General features: G+C 48.2%; 1 protein-coding gene across 11 annotated transcripts in view; it reads right to left on the bottom strand.

The window, feature by feature from the left end:
* Positions 1 to 19,460, bottom strand: part of MADD (MAP kinase activating death domain) — an 853,817-nt gene that overhangs the window by 600,366 nt on the left and 233,991 nt on the right. For all 11 annotated transcript variants that reach the window (XM_078684455.1, XM_078684462.1, XM_078684460.1 and 8 more), the window contains 3 exons: positions 10,997 to 11,232; positions 10,686 to 10,842; positions 6,068 to 6,171 (listed from right to left, as the gene is read on the bottom strand). In XM_078684455.1, coding sequence (XP_078540581.1) covers positions 6,068 to 6,171; positions 10,686 to 10,842; positions 10,997 to 11,232 — 497 coding nt within the window. The remainder of the gene's footprint in view (positions 1 to 6,067; positions 6,172 to 10,685; positions 10,843 to 10,996; positions 11,233 to 19,460) is intronic.

A 19,460-nucleotide genomic window follows, 5' to 3' on the forward strand; every position in this document is an offset into this window, starting at 1 on the left:
ATAGCCTCAACCATAAACATGTGGTTACAATTACTAAGAGGGGTATAGTGATTGTGATTCTAGCCTCCTGAGAGAGCCGTTTTCTGGAATGCGGGATACGACTTGCGGGGCTGCCCTCCCACAGTCGTGGTAGAAAATAGTGTGGGGGGGGGGGGGGGGGGGGGAATAGGGTTAGGCTGTAGGTCCTGAGAGCAAGATCACGCTTGGATTAGTAGAGGGAAGGAATGTTTTTACACTGCATATCCAGGGGGAGGGAGGTTTACTGTATCCCTCGGTTGGGATCCACAGTTTTTGGCTATGATTCATGTTTTGTAATAGTGCAGAGTCTGGTTGGCTTTCCTGCCCCTCCGGTTATTCCTCTGGGTGACGAGGGATGGGTGGAGATGAGGGAACACCTGCAGTGAGTATGGCTGACTGAATCAATGATGTCAGATGGAATGTCCGGGGGCCCGAAAATATGCCAAGTGCTATAGGGTCCATTCCTACCTCAGACGCTACAAGATACACATTGCTCGTCTACAAGAGACATACCTTGTGACTGCAGATACACAAACGTTTTATTAAAAAAAGAAAAGTGGAGGGGAAGGTGTTTTCTACTTCTTACTCCTCTTATGCTAGGGGGGCTATTTGGGTGGACCTGGGAATCCCATTTCGTCTCATCTACTGCGAGGGAGACAAACCCACCAGCTGCAGGGGTGGAACTCTGATGGGGACTGCAAGGGTTACGATATTTAGGGATCTGGGTTACCCACACGGATGCTCAACACCAGCGTCAGAAAGCACACAGGGTGCTGACTGGCCTGGAGATCTCTATTAGCTTCTGGAACCGGCTTCCTCTCTCTGTTATGGACAGGGCAGCAATAGCAAAAATGGTTTTCCTCCTGTGATGTCTGCGTGTTGTACAGAATTCTAGGATTCCACTGCTGGATCTCTTTTCCCATTGGCTGGAAGGATTCCACTGCTGGATCTCTTTTTCCATCGGCTGGTTAGGTATTTGATATTTGATATTTGTGGGTATTTGTAAAGCGCGAGCGTTCGCTCCCAGGGGAGCATCATGGCGCTGGGCGAGTTACGGAGGAATAACTGAGATAAGTGGTGAATAAAAGATGGAACTAGATGGCAGCCAGGACAGAGGAGTCTGAGAGTTTGTAGACCCATGTCTTAAGGAGTTTCCTGAAGTTGTTCTCATTATTGATGACTCTGAGGTCAATGGGTAAGGTGTTCCAGGCTTTAGCTGCCAGAACATTAAAGGATTGATGGATTGAGGTTGATGGTAACACTCCTATGGGCGGGTAGGCACAGTAGGGTGGCACTTGCAACTGTGAAATGGGACATGGAGGAAGTTTATCTGGTGGTTGGGGATGTACAATTTTACTATGCTGCCCATGTACAGCACGCGGCCCATTGGCTTGAAGAGCTAGACAACTGGAAGAAGCGGCTCCTGGGAACAGAGTTTGAGGGGACACCCTGCCTCAGATGCTGATGCTAGGGGGAGATTAGAGTTCCCAATGCCATACTTGATTACCCACACTGCGTGGATACGGGAAAAGGTGGTTCAGAGCGTAATGTATAGGGCTACCTTCCGTAGGGGAACTGTAGCTATGGGATCTAGCACCATTCAGAAACATCGACTCCATCATGTATATGTCGCCGGGGGGGTGTCTGGAAACGGGTGACTGGAAACGGGTGACTGGAAACGGGTGACCTCTACCTGGGGGCACATTTGTATCATTCCAGGATGCACAGGACCAGCTCATTTTCTTCATTACGTCATGCGGACTTTCCAGCGGCCATCATGGGTCCTTAAAGGCCTCGTTGGATGGGGAGGGGCAACATATCATCACTCAGGCGCAGTACCCTGCGCGGAAGGCCCGGGAAAGAGACCTAGAAGCACCCATCTCCGATGCGGATTGGGAGATGTTATTAAACCTTGTTTGCACGGATTCCTGTAACAATCGATTTTAACTCTTACATTTCCATTTCGTACACCGCACACATGTAACTCCATACACCATTAATAAAATAGACCCTGCAAGGAATGCGGCCTGTGCACGATGGGAGGTGGTTGGAGCCACCTTCCTATACTTAGCCTGGGAGTGTGCTCCGGTTCAGTCTTACTGGGCGCTTGTAGTGCCTCGCAGATTGGTGTCCCCATGACTCTGCTCAACTGTCTCTTGGGAGCAGTGGTGTGTCCTAGGGGGTTGCAAGATGCCCTATCGACTGGCACAGCTGGCCCTGCTCTTGGTAGGCGGGTGTCCATTGGGTGGATGGGGCAAGTGCCCCGTTGCTGGCTCATCGACTGAGAAAATTGATGGAGTGGGGGCTGCGGAAGACCAACACAAGCGCCTATCATGCACTGATGAGGCGGCGTCTGAGGCTATAATGCAATGGGGATAACAGTTGGGTATGTTCCAAGAAGATGAAGACCAACCCGCGGAGGATGAGTCAGAAGAGGGAGACTGAAGGGTGATGGGGATATTTTTCCTTCGTGTTGCGTGACGACTAACAATATGTTCCTCTGTGATGTGAGGCTCGATGTCTTGGTTTTACTTCATGATTGTAGGAATATCGCTCTGTATATAGTATAGTAAGGTAAAGTGTGCACAGAGTCCAGGGAGTCCCCAGAGGTATAGCAGAGGATAAATTAGACCAGTACTAGCAGCTCTCTTTGTGCTAGAGTGGGTGAGCAGTTATGCTTATCCAGACCTTGTGTTAAGCATTTATTGTATTCACTCAATCAAGACACATTCTGGAGTATGTGCTATCAGAATCCAGACTGAACTATAACTTATGCTGTATTTCTAGAACCAATAAGTACTTGGCACAGGTAAATGAAATGCTGTCAAATGCAACACATTACATGGAAATGCAGTTGTGATTGAATTTGCAATCGTTACAGGTTTGTATTTGGTTTAAAAACTGTTTATCAACTACTTTTACATTACTTTTGGAATACACCGACTACTCTGGGTGGGAAGCCTAAATACCACACCGTGGATCCTACAATACAAAACAAGTAAGACTTTTTCAAGTTTGCAATATAGTTACTTTTCCTTTCATACAAAGGGTCAACTCAACATTTTTAGGAACACATTTGTAGCATGGGTTCCTACGGGAGAGAAATGATTAGCATTTTCTCAGGTAAGTGAACAACGCACAAAGGGGAGTCTTGGGGATTTGTACCAAGGTTCCCAAAGGTCAAGTTGGGCACTCCAGTTGCACCACCGGCGGCACTGGGGCAGCTGGGTTCAGAGTGTAGGGGCCCAAGTTTATGCCTTTGGTCAGGGGCTGCTTACGAGCAAGCCACTTGGCTGGGGGAACAAATCTCCAGGGGTTGGGATCAGCACTGCAGGGCCCAACTATCAGCCCAGGAGCTGCACCAGAGGCACAGGAGCAGCAGAGTGCCAAGGCGAGGACGGTGACTCTAATGGAGATCTCTGGTTCAACAAAGATGCTGTGGGCTCGGGCAGTGAGGCTCCGACTGGAGAGGTAAGTTGGTATCTTGGGGGGGATGCCTGTACATCGTTGTTTGGGCCCCCCAAGGCCGCGGGGCGTCGGGTGCATGGTTGTCTTTTGGCATTGGGTTCTTCTTACCAGCTCCGGTCGAGGTCGGGAGGACCCTTCAGATTGAGGCTGCTGGTGTCGGCTTGAATCTTTGGGGAGGTCAGGGATCACCAAATACCAGGTCAAGATCACTGGGGAGACCTCCTCATGGTGTTGGGCCACTCAATCGATGTAGACTGGTAAAAAACAAATACAAAATCGCTGAGCCAACTGGATTTGGATTCCACGGGTGAGTCTTTGTTGAGCAAATTCAGTGCTCATGGGAGACAGAGTCTGTAAGATGGGTGCACGGCAGGTCCTCCGGGCTCTGGGAGTTACTGGATACGCCAGGGTTTTGCTGTAGTCAGGTCAAGGTCAAGACAGGCCGGTAGGGCTGGGGCCAAGCAGTTGGTGTCCTCTTCTTCCTGGGTCAGCACGACTCTTCAGCTCTTCGGTCCTTCTTTCTCCTTCGAATCTGTGGAGGCAATGTTCAGGGTCGCCCGTAAATACTACATTTAGGGGCATTAAGGGGGTGCGCAGGTTGGGTCCAACGGGTCCCGTCCTTGGGGTGGGTACACCCCCTATTATGCCACCATCCAATGGGAGGGGGCTATGAGCCTCTTCCTAACTGACTGGGTCACCTCGTCTTCAAGATAGAGAGGACTGAGATGTGTGCATCTCGTCGCCTCCCCCACCTGAGCGGTGGGGTTGGCAAAGGTGGGCACACCTCTCCTCCTAGACCAGTTTTCCTGTTGATTCTCCCACCCTTAGTCGGGGCAGAACTGGTGGGAGCGAGTTGCTCAGGGCAGCAAAAGGCAGGGTCAGCTAACAAAGGCAGCAGGCCTTTGAAGCTTCCCCTTCGTGGATCTAACCCGTCCTGGTGGGGGAGGCAAGAGAGGGGATGCCCTCTACCCAGGGGTACAGAAAGCTGTCTGGCGGTGGCAGATGGCAGGAAGCTGTTCAGGAAGCACACCAGGGCTGGTCGTTTTTCAGGGGCACTTCTGTGTACATTGTACATTAAATCTCACAGTGGCATCAGTGTAGGTTTAACCATCTGAGCCGTTTGCTACCAAACTTCCCAGTTTTTAGTAAAGCAATTATGGAGCTGTGAAGTTTGTAATGGCCAACTCCCAAACCATATACTCTTAACAACATCAAGTCTCACTGGCAAAGGCCTCTTTCACTCTAAGGGAAGGAAAAATAAGTCGAAAAGAATGAGAAGGGTCGGAGTGAGTTCTCAAGGACAACAGGTGCCGGATGTGCTCAGGTAGCATGGAGCATTGTCCCTTCGCTGCACTGACCACTCCCAAAACGGTCAAGAAATACCAGCAGTCGCTGAAGGGGCTTGGATCACATCAGGAAGGATATGGTTGTCAGTGAATTAATTTATTGTATGTATAAATTAAACCAATTCTAATTCATTACAACAGCTGTACAAATTTTCAACTGCAAAATCAATCAGTACACAGATCAACATGACAATATTGCCAAACAAGCAAGGCTGTCGGTGCCTCTCCCTAAAAGTCCCCACATTAGACAACTAACACAGGAAACAGGATACAAGCAGACGGGCAGAAATATAGGGTTTCCAGTGGCAGAGAAAATAAAAGATGTGAGAACGACAGGCTCGTTTTAAAATCCTACCTAACAAAATAAATAACCAAAATATATTTTTAATGAAAACTCACAGTTCGCCGTAAAGAGCTCATCAGTTCCACATACATGTTTGTCACTGTCTTCTGATACTATGGCATCCCTATGGAATCACAGTGAACTCCCAGCCGCAAAGTCATACGAGGACTGCATTTCTGCCAGTCAGACATGTGTGATGCGGAACCAGCAGACTTCATGGACTGCCCCATGACCACGCCTTCCGCGCCTGTGACGATCACACACATTTGGCTCTCTTAGAGAATTGGTAGGTTTTCCCCAGTCCCAAACCGTAACCTCCATGGATATCCACCCTTCTGACCTTTTGCCGGGTCTGGTGGCTCAGTGGACTAATGCATCTACTGCAGGGGCCTGTGTTCAACCTCATGGTCACAGGTTAAAATCCCGGCGGGTCCACTCAGCCTTTCATCCATCTGAGGTCGATAAAATGAATACCATTGAGTTGGGTAACAACAAACATCTGTTGTTCAGCGCCAAGATACCCGTAGTGGTGAACGTGCGCTTTACAAATACACATGTTATGTTACGTTGTGATCATCACTGGTCTGTGAGCCCCAGACATCTTCACACTGGCCCTTACATACGGGTCTCGAATGGTCTTCACCGTTTACACACACTGGGTCTCATTGGTTGTAGTGTTCCAACGCCCGTTGGGGTCTGGGAGTTCATTTACATGTTCAGCGGCCTAGGAGTTCTAGTCGTGCAACCTTTGTACATGGCTGTGAGCTCACACGCACACTGACAAGACACCAGGGCAGTCACCTACACAATCCTAAATGTTCTTGCATGCTGCATCCTCAAACATCAGTAGTAAAATCTAGTCACAGTCACAGAAACAGAGCACTTTACTCACTGGGCGTGTCTCCATTGATGTCACATTTCATCATTTCACTGACAAAGTCCCCAAGCGAGGAGTAGGAGGAGCTGGAGTCGTCATAATCCACGCTGTCGCTGCCGCTGTAGGGATCAAAAAGAGAGAAGAGCTGAGCTGCCAATCAGGATCACTGTCAATGCTGATAGCAAAGTGGAGAAGTAGAGCGACTACACACGAGCAATCTCACAACAGCGAGCAAGGATCCCTTGAGCTGCCAATCAGGAGCACTGTCAATGCTGATAGCAAAGGCGAGGAGAAGCAGAGCGACTAAACACGAGCAATCTCACAACAGCGAGCAAGGATCCTTAGAGCAACCAATCAGGATCACCGTCAATGCTGATAGCAAAGGCGAGGAGAAGCAGAGCGACTAAACACGAGCAATCTCTCAACAGTGAGCAAGGATCCTTGGAGCAACCAATCAGGATCACTGTCAATGCTGATAGCAAAGGCGAGGAGAAGCAGAGCGACTACACACGAGCAATCTCACAACAGCGATCAAGGATCCTTTGAGCTGCCAATCAGGATCACCGTCAATGCTGATAGCAAAGGCGAAGAGAAGCAGAGCGACTAAACGCGAGCAATCTCAACAGCGAGCAAGGATCCTTTGAGCAACCAATCAGGATCACTGTCAATGCTGATAGCAAAGGCGAGGAGAAGCAGAGCGACTAAACGCGAGCAATCTCAACAGCGAGCAAGGATCCTTAGAGCAACCAATCAGGATCACCGTCAATGCTGATAGCAAAGGCGAGGAGAAGCAGAGCGACTACACACGAGCAATCTCACAACAGCGAGCAAGGATCCTTTGAGCAACCAATCAGGATCACTGTCAATGCTGATAGCAAAGGCGAGGAGAAGCAGAGCGACTAAACACGAGCAATCTCACAACAGCGAGCAAGGATCCTTTGAGCAACCAATCAGGATCACTGTCAATGCTGATAGCAAAGGCGAGGTGAAGCAGAGCGACTAAACACGAGCAACCTCACAACAGCGAGCAAGGATCCTTGAAGCTGCCAATCAGGATCACGGTCAATGCTGATAGCAAAGGCGAGGAGAAGCAGAGCGACTACACACGAGCAATCTCACAACAGCGAGCAAGGATCCTGAGAGCTGCCAATCAGGATCACGGTCAATGCTGATAGCAAAGGCGAGGAGAAGCAGAGCGACTACACACGAGCAATCTCACAACAGCGAGCAAGGATCCTTTGAGCAACCAATCAGGATCACTGTCAATGCTGATAGCAAAGGCGAGGAGAAGCAGAGCGACTAAACACGAGCAATCTCACAACAGCGAGCAAGGATCCTTTGAGCAACCAATCAGGATCACTGTCAATGCTGATAGCAAAGGCGAGGTGAAGCAGAGCGACTAAACACGAGCAACCTCACAACAGCGAGCAAGGATCCTTGGAGCTGCCAATCAGGATCACTGTCAATGCTGATAGCAAAGGCGGGGTGAAGCAGAGCGACTAAACATGAGCAACCTCACAACAGCGAGCAAGGATCCTTGAAGCTGCCAATCAGGATCACTGTCAATGCTGATAGCAAAGGCGAGGTGAAGCAGAGCGACTAAACACGAGCAACCTCACAACAGCGAGCAAGGATCCTTGGAGCTGCCAATCAGGATCACTGTCAATGCTGATAGCAAAGGCGGGGTGAAGCAGAGCGACTAAACATGAGCAATCTCACAACAGCGAGCAAGGATCAAGCAATCAGGAGCTCAGCCACCGCTGAACGTAAAGAGGAGGTTCGGTGCAAAGGCAGGATGAGATGAGCTATCAACCAAGGATTGAACTGATGTCCTACGAGAGGGACGGAGGCGAAAGCATGCTTTAGCATTCTACATGATCTGGAATCCGTCAACATACAGGCAGGCAGTCCTAAGTAGAGAGGCAAGAGGGACCGTGGTCTTCTGTGCCGGCACAGGCAGATAGGGGAATTCTACAGACGGTTCGAAGTAGCACTAAACATCTAGAAACTACAGATGTGATGTGTGCTAGAAAAGACCAACACACCGAGTCTTGTGCACAGCGAGTTGCAGATTGAAGAGCCACAATGTCTTTAGGCCACCACTTTGGCAACAGATGGAAGAAACAGCATCATTTTGGTTTTGTCAGAGTTAAACTTCAAGAAGCCGAGTGTATACAAGCCGAAAAGCGACACTGTACTACAGTCAGGTAGTCCGAGATGAAAAATACCATCTGAAAGGCATTAAAAACGGAATGATCTTATTGGAGCTGCTAATGCAGTCTTGTACGTAATAAATAATGTAGGGCTCAGGGTGGCCCCTGTGGAACACCCCCGGGGAAGGGGAAACTCTCAGGGAAACAAAATTTGATGTATTGGAAAGGAACGACTTAATCAAGAGCAGGACCCTAAACGCTATTGAACCAGTAATTTCTTAATTCAGATCTTCAAAAGTGGTCCTAAAAACAACCCCAAGTGTCATTGCCAAATTTCCTTCCTGTACTCTTCTGCCAAGATATTGGTTAGGGTGGCCTAGGAAAGCCGAGAATATTGGGCCGAGGACAACAGCATGCCCACATAGTCACAATACGGGTTCAGGAGGAGCCTGGGGACTGTAGAACAGTGTTAAATTTGAATATTCTAATAGCGAAATACACAAGGGCTAAGACTCATCTCCATTTACGTTGTGAGCATCTGCCCAGCACGTTTGATTTGGTAACTCATTCAGTTATGTAGCTAACTCTGTTCATAAACGGTGTCGACATATTGCGCGAGGCTGTGTCCTCACACTCTCCAAAAGTGAACGGACGGTCAGTTCCTCTCTTCTATGCGCTAGACTCGATCCTATTGTCGAGGACCCCCAAAGGCCTGCAACGACCAACTGATCGCTTCACGGCATTCAAGGAGGGCGGGGAACTTAAAATGAATCTAAAGAAAATCCACACGATGATTTGTGGAGAGAAAACATGTAATCCTAAACCCAACACATCAACGGCTCACCTATTGGAAGGTCACATCATTCTCTTTTCCTGGAATTCGCTTCACCTCCAGTAGATCCTGGAGTCAGTGTATTGATAATAACAGGCTCAAGATGATATGAGCCAGCTAGGATTCTGTAGGTTTGTCCCCAAGCTAGGTTGTAAACCCATTTGGGAGGACGGTCATAATCTATAGAACCAAGAGTGTATCTGTAGCTTCCTATGGAGGTGGGCTACGGGGCCATGCACAATCTGCTATTTTAGAAACACGAGAATATTTTTCTTCCGCACCATAATTTAGATCAGTTTATATTGCACATAAGGAGCTGGGGATGCAACATTTGGAAGATTTACTAGCTGCAAAACCCGTCCAAACATGTCACTTCATATGGAGCAAGGAGGAGACCAAGTTTACAAAAGCAATTATTAGACACGGTTTAAGATTCGATAATAAGTCGAGAGTCTGTGGCTCTCGTACTTTATAAAAGAGATGGCTCCGTTTAACAATCCCTTACTGTTAGAAGAACTAGAATGCATTACACGTCTGAGCAAGAGGGAACTAACGCTGTTACTTCTTAAAAATAAGGTTGATGCTAGACGTGCCAACGAAACTTTTAGGCCCTCAGTTATAATATGGCTTTCAGTAGCCCAACATGAGGGTCTACAGAGGTATCTTCTAACTACATCTAACATCCAACATTATTTTGTCCTGAAACATTTACGTCTGAGCATAGTTCATGTATTGGGGGCCTTCCCAAAGATGAAGTAATGGCCACAGGCAGTAGTAAAATGTCCAAGTGAAGAAAGATTGACTCTCGGCACAATGCACTTTATTTTATTTTGAAGTTTTTATACTGAAATCAGGGAATATTATCTAAAACCATTATTGTTATCAAAACACATTGGGAACTACAATGAAGAGTTTACTTTTATTTATGCTCCCTGGAGGACCCAAATATGTGCTTTAAAGCCGCCACTTACCTGGAAAGCCATCAACATTAGGGAATATTTTAATCATATGCATTAAACCCCATTACCGGCATCTGACCAGCTATCTACTAAAAAGGCTATTATTTTACATTAACATAGCGTACCATAGCTAGAGGGTTCTGTTATATAGAATTTAGAGGTAAACCTGTATGCTTGGTATCTTCCTTGTTAAATAAAGTTTGTCTATGACATAATACTTCTCTATCCTAATTACCTAGACTATCCCAGTAGGTTAAGTGCACTTTTCAACACTTTGGTCCAATTAGACTCATCACAATGTATAAAACTGCCACAGCACATTACTAATCCGGAAGAACTTCATGGTTCAAGTTGCCACCAGTCTACTGACAGCGCAAGACATTAACATTTTCAAAAGAACACTTGTTTATGTTTGGATATTTCATGTTCTCTTTTTAACTTCTAAAGATATGAGGTACTCAGAAAGAATACACACTGATTGCATTACAACGAATGCAGGATTAACAGCCCACGGCCGCACAAACACACAGCCACAAGCTCACCTGCCCACTCTCCATCAGATCACAACCTTCCTCACCTGTGTCCCAGGAGTGACTGAGCTGAAAGCAGTGTCCCCGGCAGGACATCACGGCCACCAAACATACTCATCCATACCTTAGATGAACGCCTGGCTGCAGCTCCGCACAAACCTGTCATCCGTAGGGTCAGAGTCATTCTCCTTTTCACTGGGGATGCTCAGGGCCTCGGCCAGCTGGGAATTTCCATCGTAAACCCGGTAGTAGATGGGCTGCAGCTGGTGTGCATACCACTTGCATTTGTCTCCAATCAGGGATGGATCAAACATGTCTCCAGGGAAAAAAAAATAGGATGAAGTTATTGTGCAGCACAATACAGCAAATGCAAAACAAGTAGCCCCACTAGAGACAAACTGAGGAGGGACCTGGGAACAAAGCCCGAGAGCTCAAGGATGGAAAGAAAAGGAGGGCAGAGCTCCACTTACTGTTGTGAATCCTCTGAAAGGCAAAGTTGGTGGGATTAAGCGACCACTCTCCGAAGTACTCCACAGCCTGCGTCTTGGAAAGCTTCTCTGCAAAGGCCGTTTGTTTGGGTCGGGAGGCGAGAAAGGAGCTTCCTTGGAAAGCCACCACGGGCCTGGGGAAGAGCCGCAGAGTTCGTGTGTGCATCTGGAAACCTTGCAGCACATTTGGGGAATTGAAGAAGCGCACCATAGCCACTCTGGCAGGAAACAAAGGGCATTTATTAGAAGCCAACAAACAGGGCACAGGTTTAGAGAAACTATATACACAAGAAAAGCATCAAGTGCAAGGGGAAGAGGAGAAGCCGACAATGTATAGCACAAACGACTTGGAACACTACAAGAAGAGTACTTAGCAAAGAGCAGCTCTCCTGTAAGCCAAGCCTATAGCAAAAAACAGTACTTTAGCAGACATGGTGAAACTATATGCCAGAGATGAAACCATCATTGTAACTCAGGGCCCATCCACAGGACTCAGACTGTGGCAAGGTACACAGGCTCTCACAACTCCAATGCATACTTTGGGAGAAGTAGGTCCTTGCCTTTGAACAGTGACAGAAACGAGAATTAATCTAACAGTTGACAAAAAGGCTGTGTGGCTGGATCACACTCCGTGTAGACAATATGATGACAGAGCAACAAAACTTCACTGTGACACCAATGTAAAATCTCAGAGAGTTACCAAGGAGTGAGTGGTACAAGGCGCTTGAAAGTGGCAGAAGGCAAACCTAAATCAAAGTTACAACAAAACTGAGTTGAAAGAAGCACTACGTCTCTCAGCCTGAAAACAGATTTGTAATTACACCAGAAACACCAGAAACTAAGTAAAACGACAGGAAGTCTTGGATCTCAAAGTACAAACATTTCATGGCGTGACAGCCCAGGGCAGCGGTTTCTACAAGCACAAGTGACTGGGAAAGGGCTTAGAGGTAGGAATTTAAATGGGTGTTTCAGCTCCATTGTAAGTACAAGACATAATATCACCAGCTGGACACATGAAAAAGCTACATACCTGTAACTAGAGTTCGCAAACATATGTATTTTTCACAGATTCACACGCTTTACTTATCCCAGGCCAATTTGAGCGCAGTAGTAAGTGAGCGCATCCTCTTCGTTTTAGACCTGCTAAGCAGGCAATGAGGCTGCAACTGTATCCACTATTCCCCAGCAGGCTACCATAGCTCACGTCAGAGCAGGAAATGATGCTGCTTGTGGATCTGTGAAGGATACCAACGATGGGGAACTGTGGTTACAGGTACGAAACTTACCCAACACCGAGTCTTTCACAGATAGTCTTTCATAGATACGCATACTTAAATTAAGACTGTTAAGTGGCACCAGAAAAACTGTGAGAAAAGAATAGGCTCCCTGAAGGGCGTGGCCTGGCCACCAACAATGTTGGATGCGACGTGCCCGGATGACATTCCAGAGATGCGGGTATGAGGATGGCAACTTCCTGCACAGGTATGGCCACCAAGAGGTGACTTCCAGGCTTCTAGCCAGGGTTTATGACAAGGGGATGCTGCTGCCTTCGCTGCATACAAGAGGAGTTCAGATGTCGCTCGCCCACTGATCCAACACCAAGTTGAGACACTCTTGACTCTGGGACGGTGCAGTGGCAATCGAGAGGTGCATGACATGCTGCTATCGCAAGAAGAGATTGTAGAGGCTATGCCTGGCAGCCAATCCAGGAAAATGCCAGACCCCCAATAGGCACCATCAGAAGTCGCTAACAAATGCACCAGTCAACCGGCCCCACACCTCCTGAACACGTTCAAGGAGGCCTGCAGTTTTTAGCACTATCAGCGACATTCAAGCTGCACCACATCCGCTCTATTCATGAAGAGAAGGCTCCCTAAGGCGTTCAGAGTGGACTTTGAGTTTTTTTGGCAGGAAGTTATTTGAAAGCTGATAAAGAAACACAAGCCACTATTCATCTTGCGATCGATTATTTGAAAGAGGTTAGTCCTCATCCAATGTGGCCATAATTTACCCAAAACGATTTTTCTCTCCTAAAATCTTTGCTTTTCTCTAGATAAAAACAGTGCACCTTGCTAAGGTCTAATAAGTGGAAAGCCTGCTCTGCTGGCATAGACTTATTAGGAACAAATGCTGGTAACGGAATAGTCTGTTTGATGTGGAAATCAGACACCACTTTGGGAAAGAATGAGAAGACAGTTCTTCAAGCAACCCTGTTAGAATGGAAGATAGCAAATGCGTCTACAGCTCGTATGGCTTGTAATTCGCAGACTCCTCTAGAGGACAGGACACTAACGGGAACGGAGGCTTCCATGAGAGCTGCTGCAAGGTTTCTCTATGAATGGGTTCAGAAGGAGAGCTCATCGGTTTGGATGACACCAAGTTGAGCCCCCGTGGTGGAGGTGACCATCCTAATGGAAGAACTTTACTGAGTCCTTCTACAGCAGCCAGGTTGACTTGTACAGAAGAGATCTTTCATTTTGATTTGTCTAGATGCAGTAAGGAACGCAAGAAATAAGGCTGTGTGCTTTACTTTGGTACTAGATGCAAACTCTTCCGTTTTAGTGCACAGCGTGATCCCGTGGAGGGACTTCCTGCCTCCTTCATTCATGAGTAAGATTCTGATGTCTGTATTACTGGACTTCAGAAGCCATGCAGCCAACTGGAAGGATTGTAGGTTTCAGTGTGGATTTGGTCCGGACGTCTGCTCACAAGAACTGGTCTGCAACGAAGTATTCAGTGTTGTGTGACTGACAGTTATAGAAGGTCCAGGTACCATCATTGCCTCAGCCAATCTGGTGCTATTAGGATAATTCTATCTTTGATTAGCGTAGTTTTACAATTATAGATGGTATGAGGGAAATAGGAGGAAAAGACGCAGCCGGAGGATTGTTGAATGAGACCGGTCGAGCCGGAGCATTGTTGAATGAGACCGGTCGAGCCGGAGGATTGTTGAATGAGACCGGTCGAGCCGGAGGATTGTTGAATGAGACCGGTCGAGCCGGAGGATTGTTGAATGAGACTGGTCGAGCCGGAGGATTGTTGAATGAGACCGGTCGAGCCGGAGGATTGTTGAATGAGACCGGTCGAGCCGGAGGATTGTTGAATGAGACCGGTTGAGCCGGAGGATTGTTGAATGAGACCGGTCGAGCCGGAGGATTGTTGAATGAGACCGGTCGAGCCGGAGGATTTGTGGAAAATTAGTGCGTTTTGGTGAACATTATCTGCGCCATCTTGCCTCTTCCCCTGATGCCACACTTTTGTCGTGCGCGCCCGCCATTTTAAGATGTCCCGATCAGAACAAACCCTTTTGCATGCCGCTGGCCTCTGACATAGCCCTTTGCCTTCACCAAGCCTGCACGCTGACCACCCCCCCTGCTTGCACCTGCCTTGAGTCATAAACCCCTCTTCGGCGCTGCTCTGCCCCCGGCCCTCATCCTGTTCCCAGCGCGACACCTCCCTGCTTTCCTTTCATGATCTCCGGCCCTTAGATGCAAACCCCTTTTTCCCCGTGAGCCCGTTTTGTCCTCCCCGTTCCCAAGCCGACACCCAGCCCTGCCGATACCATCCTTGCCCCTCCCCGTGCAATAGAAAGCTTCCCCCATCAAAGAATCCCCGGGTTGATCAAAGCCCCCCCACCCCATGAGATCCGATCAGACTCCCCTCATTCCGTGAATCGGCGGATTATCCAGCTGCGCGATGCTCATCACCTGTTGTGACTGGGGTGGGGACTTTAACTGTAAATGTGTATGGGAACGGGCCCAAAGGGGAGTTCCGAGAATGTCTTTTCCGCACATCAAAGCTTTAAACATGTATGTGTAATCTGCAATAAAGTCATAAATGTGGATATAAGAGGCCAGGCCTCAGAAATACAGTTAGAGCACCTCAGAACGATACCTTCTGTCCGTTTCGTTGTGTTCTCCTCCGGAGAGAATAAAAAAACCTTGTTTCCTGCTTTCCAGTCTCCAGCGCCTGCCTCTTCATTGATTTAAATAACTAGAGGGTCACAGAGGCAATACCGCCGGGCAAATATCGATTGTCCCCGACCCGATTGAAACTGTTTTTACAATTGGCGCCCAACGTGGGGCCCATCAGCGACTCGTGGATCCAGTGGGAGAGGTCCCGACGACAGAGTGAACGACTGCAACGATCGGGAGAGCTCTTGCCCAATAGACCCTCGTCTGGCAGCCGATCATCCGAACTTCACTAGTTCCGAACAGACCTCTCTCGAGTGATCTACGGTCCTGACTGGGAACCATCAGGAGTGCCGTGAGAAATACGAGAAAAAAGAGGACGATCGGGCGCTGGATTCGGAAGACAGGAAACTGTCCACATGGTCCGGGTAAGGTCGTGTTGCCACGACAAGTTGCGAAAGAATTTGTTTTGATTGCTTGATTGTTCAAAAATACTAGTATTGCCTTGTTTATTTTTATTTAGAGATTCACTGTCTGCAAACGGAGAAGCAACAGGCTCTCTCTCCCTTTGCAAGCAGTGGAGGACAAGTAGGGTAGCAGCCGTGCTTGTTCTTTTTTTCTCCCCCACTCAATAATTGCTTGAAACTGAACTGTTGTTCACAAACTATTGTTTCCTGGAGATTCTCTGTCTGCAAGCAGGGAAGAGACCATCCTTTTTGCAGATAGTGAAAAGGGTAGGTAACGCAGATCTTTGCGGTCCTACTCATTCTCCCCATTGTTATTTTTTTGGTCTTTTGGTTTTTTTTGGATCCATGAGGTATTCACTGCCTGCAAACAACGTAGAATAGAAATATTCTGTCTAGTCTTTGCACCTAGTGATAAGATAGGCAGTGCTGACTTTTTAGTCCCTCGTTACGAGCCGTCATGTCTGTCTTCTCCCCATTGATAAATAGCCTGTTTAGCCCGGACCGGGTGTTAGAGGTGGACCATATGGCTCCACTAGAAGGCACCCCTAATAAGGACATGTTCATAAACTATGGGTTAGTCACCATAGCTTATAATAAATTATGGCACAGGTATACCGAAGATAGCCAAGACAAACAGTGGCCACTGGCAGGATCCTTTGACCTTGATAAAATAGAAACGTTAGAAATAGCCCTTCGAAATAATAAGACGACGCCAATTATGCTCGACAGTCTCGGTATGTGGCGCAGAGAGGCTACGAAACGACAGAGAAAAGACGAGGATAAACCAAGTAGGGAAATATACCGACAGGACAACCCCAGGACACCGCTACCCACAACTTATCCCCCGACACTATACAAAGGACGACCAGACTTAGGGTCAGACCAATGCGCTTTTTGTAGGTATGTCGGACACTGGAAAGCCCAATGCCCGACTCTACTGAGCGTGAGTAAAAGCAAAGGGCCGACAAGAACGACAGACCGACAGTACGAGAAAAGGCGCGAGACAGAGAAGAACCCGACTTACATAGACAGACCAGACAGAACCACCACGTTTGATTATGCCCGATGGCACAGATTTCGCCAGGAAAATCTCAGCGGCATGATCAAGTTCTCCTAGGTCGGGCAATGTCAAGACGGGAACCCAGCCTCGTTTAAAATTCACAGACGGAAAGAGATAATTATGACCAATAACTGTTTTTATATTTGTCTTGGGTCTTTGTATGTCGTACTTGTACTGTCCCCCGTCTGAGTTCGTGTGTATGTAATGTACAAATCTGCGTCATCCCTTTTACACGTGTTTCCGTGTTACTCGACCCCTGTTAGCAGAAACTTAGCATAAAAGCAACCTGGAAAGAAAGAAATGATAAAACAAAATCCGTAGAACATTAATAAACTTGAACTTTTAATTTAACACAACAAACAAGGAATAATAACGATAAACTGTAGAAAGTAGAAGTCAAACAGAACATTCGCCCCCCCCCCCCATTCTGGAACCTTCCAAAGTAGGGCAGGGTTACGGCTACGCCCAACCAACGGCAACCCATATAAGGCGAGCCCCGCCGCCAACTCTTGGTCAGGAAATCTTAACGTATGGGGGAGCCGGAGGAGAGGCAGGAGCCCGCAGCCTGGGCATTTGCAGGTAGTCCCGCCACATGTCTCCTTGGCCGGCCGCAACGGGCCTGGAAAGACTAAGGTAGTCCCGCCACATGGCAAGAGGAGAGCGAGGCACCTCTTCCTTTTCTCTTCCGTCACAGCCGCAGCAGTCCTGGACGGCGGGATGTCCTGCACGTACCTCCACAACAATTTGTCCAAGTTGGGCTGGGAGGGAGAGGCGACGCGGACGAGCCTCTCCCACCTCCACCGGTAGGAGGTTTCCCAGCCCCCAGCCCGGCGCCGAACACCCCCAGTCAGGCGATGGTGCCCATACTTCCACAGCACCGGACACACCATGGTGGCACCCCAGTACTTGCGCAGCACCGAACACACAATGGTGGCACCCCAGTATTTGCGCAGCACCGAACGTACAATGGTGGCACTTGGGGAACACCGGATGTGGAGAGGCCTTCATGCGGGGCGATGAAAAGGAGCGGCATGGAGTGCACCGGGAGAAGGAGACGATGTGAACGAGTCTCCCTCGCCCCCCCAGGTGGGGGCATCACAGCTGCACCCCAGCTGAACGTCCCGCTCTCACAAAACAGGGACCTCTTCCTTTCACTCCAAAGGGTCTCTTCCATTCTTGCAAACTCGACGAGAGTGGCCCCTGTAGGGCCTCAAAATGGCGTCTGGATCCGCTGGAAGGCGGGCCCCGGCCACTAGAGTAACTTTGGCCAGCCATACAACTCGAACATTTGTCCCATGGAGCACGAGCCCCCATCTCCGACAGCATCTCCGCAGCCTTGAAGATCATACAAAGGTCCCCGGCGGAGCCTTCGGCCTTTGCAGGTTTCCGGTAAGGGACGGCTGCTTCGATCGCCAACGAAACAAACATGACATTGCCACACCTTCTGTTAGCGTGAATTCTAGAACTGCCGAAAAGGACTCTGGTCCAAACTGCCAGTAATGGAAACATTTCCCCCTGATGCTGCTTCCGGACTGTGCCGGCCCCGCCCAAAATGGCGCTGGTATCAATCGGAACTTACGAACACCTCGTGGTGTTCCTTCGCACTAATATAAACTTGATGTTCTGAGATTTTTGTGATCCTTTGTACACTTGGCTAGAAAAGACAAGGAGAGCTCACTCGACGAACAGTATGAAAAGATCCCCGTTACAAATGTTGACTACGAATATACAATGTATTATATCTTTATAACTGATGTAAACCTCATTTACGATGCATACGTACGGTATGCATATAGGAAATCTGATTACAACTGTTATGATTATGTTTCTAAATTATGAAAATATATGCCCCCGAACCCCCAGCCAATCAATAGACGTTTTAGTCTCTTACAAATGAATGAGTAAAACTTTCCGATGTTTTTACTGTTGCAAACGACACCCCCCCACTGTACGCACTTTAGCCATTGCCACGACCGACCAAATACGACCACACCCTCCTAATCCATATGCTGAAATGAATTTGCAAAATAAAGTCTTTGAAACTATGGACGGGTATTGCATGCTTTATTTTAAAACAATATGGGATGGGTAGGAAAGTTCTTTTTCTGTGCACCCTACTCTGCTCTCTCTTTAAGGTTAAAGGAAGATGGTTGCCCAGCCCTGGAGGACGGATCGGATCGACAACACGACACTCCGTCTTAAAAGTACGCGACTGACTCATGAACTCTCGCGTAGAGGAAGACCGTGACTTCCAAGGATGGGTAAAACGAATGGTGTAAATGAGGGAATGTAAAAGGAGGGTGAAATGAAATAATGTAAATATTGTAAAGTACAACGTTCCGAAGTAGCAGGGACCCAAGAACCGAAGAACTTTAGAACGCCACGGCGTTGAAAGAGGTTTAAGGATCCCGATAGTGGGATATATCCTTTGACTAGATACCTCGCACTAGGCCCCTCTGGTTTCCTTTTTATGTTTCCCCGCACACGCCCTACATGAACACACTACCCCCCCCGACTCCGAAAACCATATCCCCGGGGACCCTGCCCCAAGGAGGAAAGACGAGTAAAAGGTAAGTAAAGGACTTATGAATCCATGTATTTGAATGCGCGCGAATGCTGTCTCCCCCACCCCCCCCCCCCCCCCTTTTTTCCTCCCTCTGCAGGTTACATCAGAGATTACAGCCAAGGTGTGGCGAAGATCTGAGACCTTGCCACGTCTAAATACGCGAAACGGACTAGCGCCGCGGGGTGGTGTCTAAGCACGCCTGCAAACTACTCACGTATCGAACAAACCCGCACCCACGTTACGTATGATGCGAAACTGTGAGGGAATGTGTGTGTGTGTGACTGAGGCGTTGACCCAACTGGTCAAAGGACCGAGAATGCGAGAAAGTGCGACAAAATGGTACCTCCTTTTTCTTCTTTCCTTTTCTCAAAGTACGTCCCCTCTACCCTGTCTAATGCTCAAACTGCGTGATTACAAGATTCTAACGCGGACTCGTGAATAC

The sequence above is a fragment of the Lissotriton helveticus genome, chromosome 3_2 (genome assembly GCF_964261635.1).
Source record: "Lissotriton helveticus chromosome 3_2, aLisHel1.1, whole genome shotgun sequence".
NCBI lineage: Eukaryota > Metazoa > Chordata > Amphibia > Caudata > Salamandridae > Lissotriton > Lissotriton helveticus.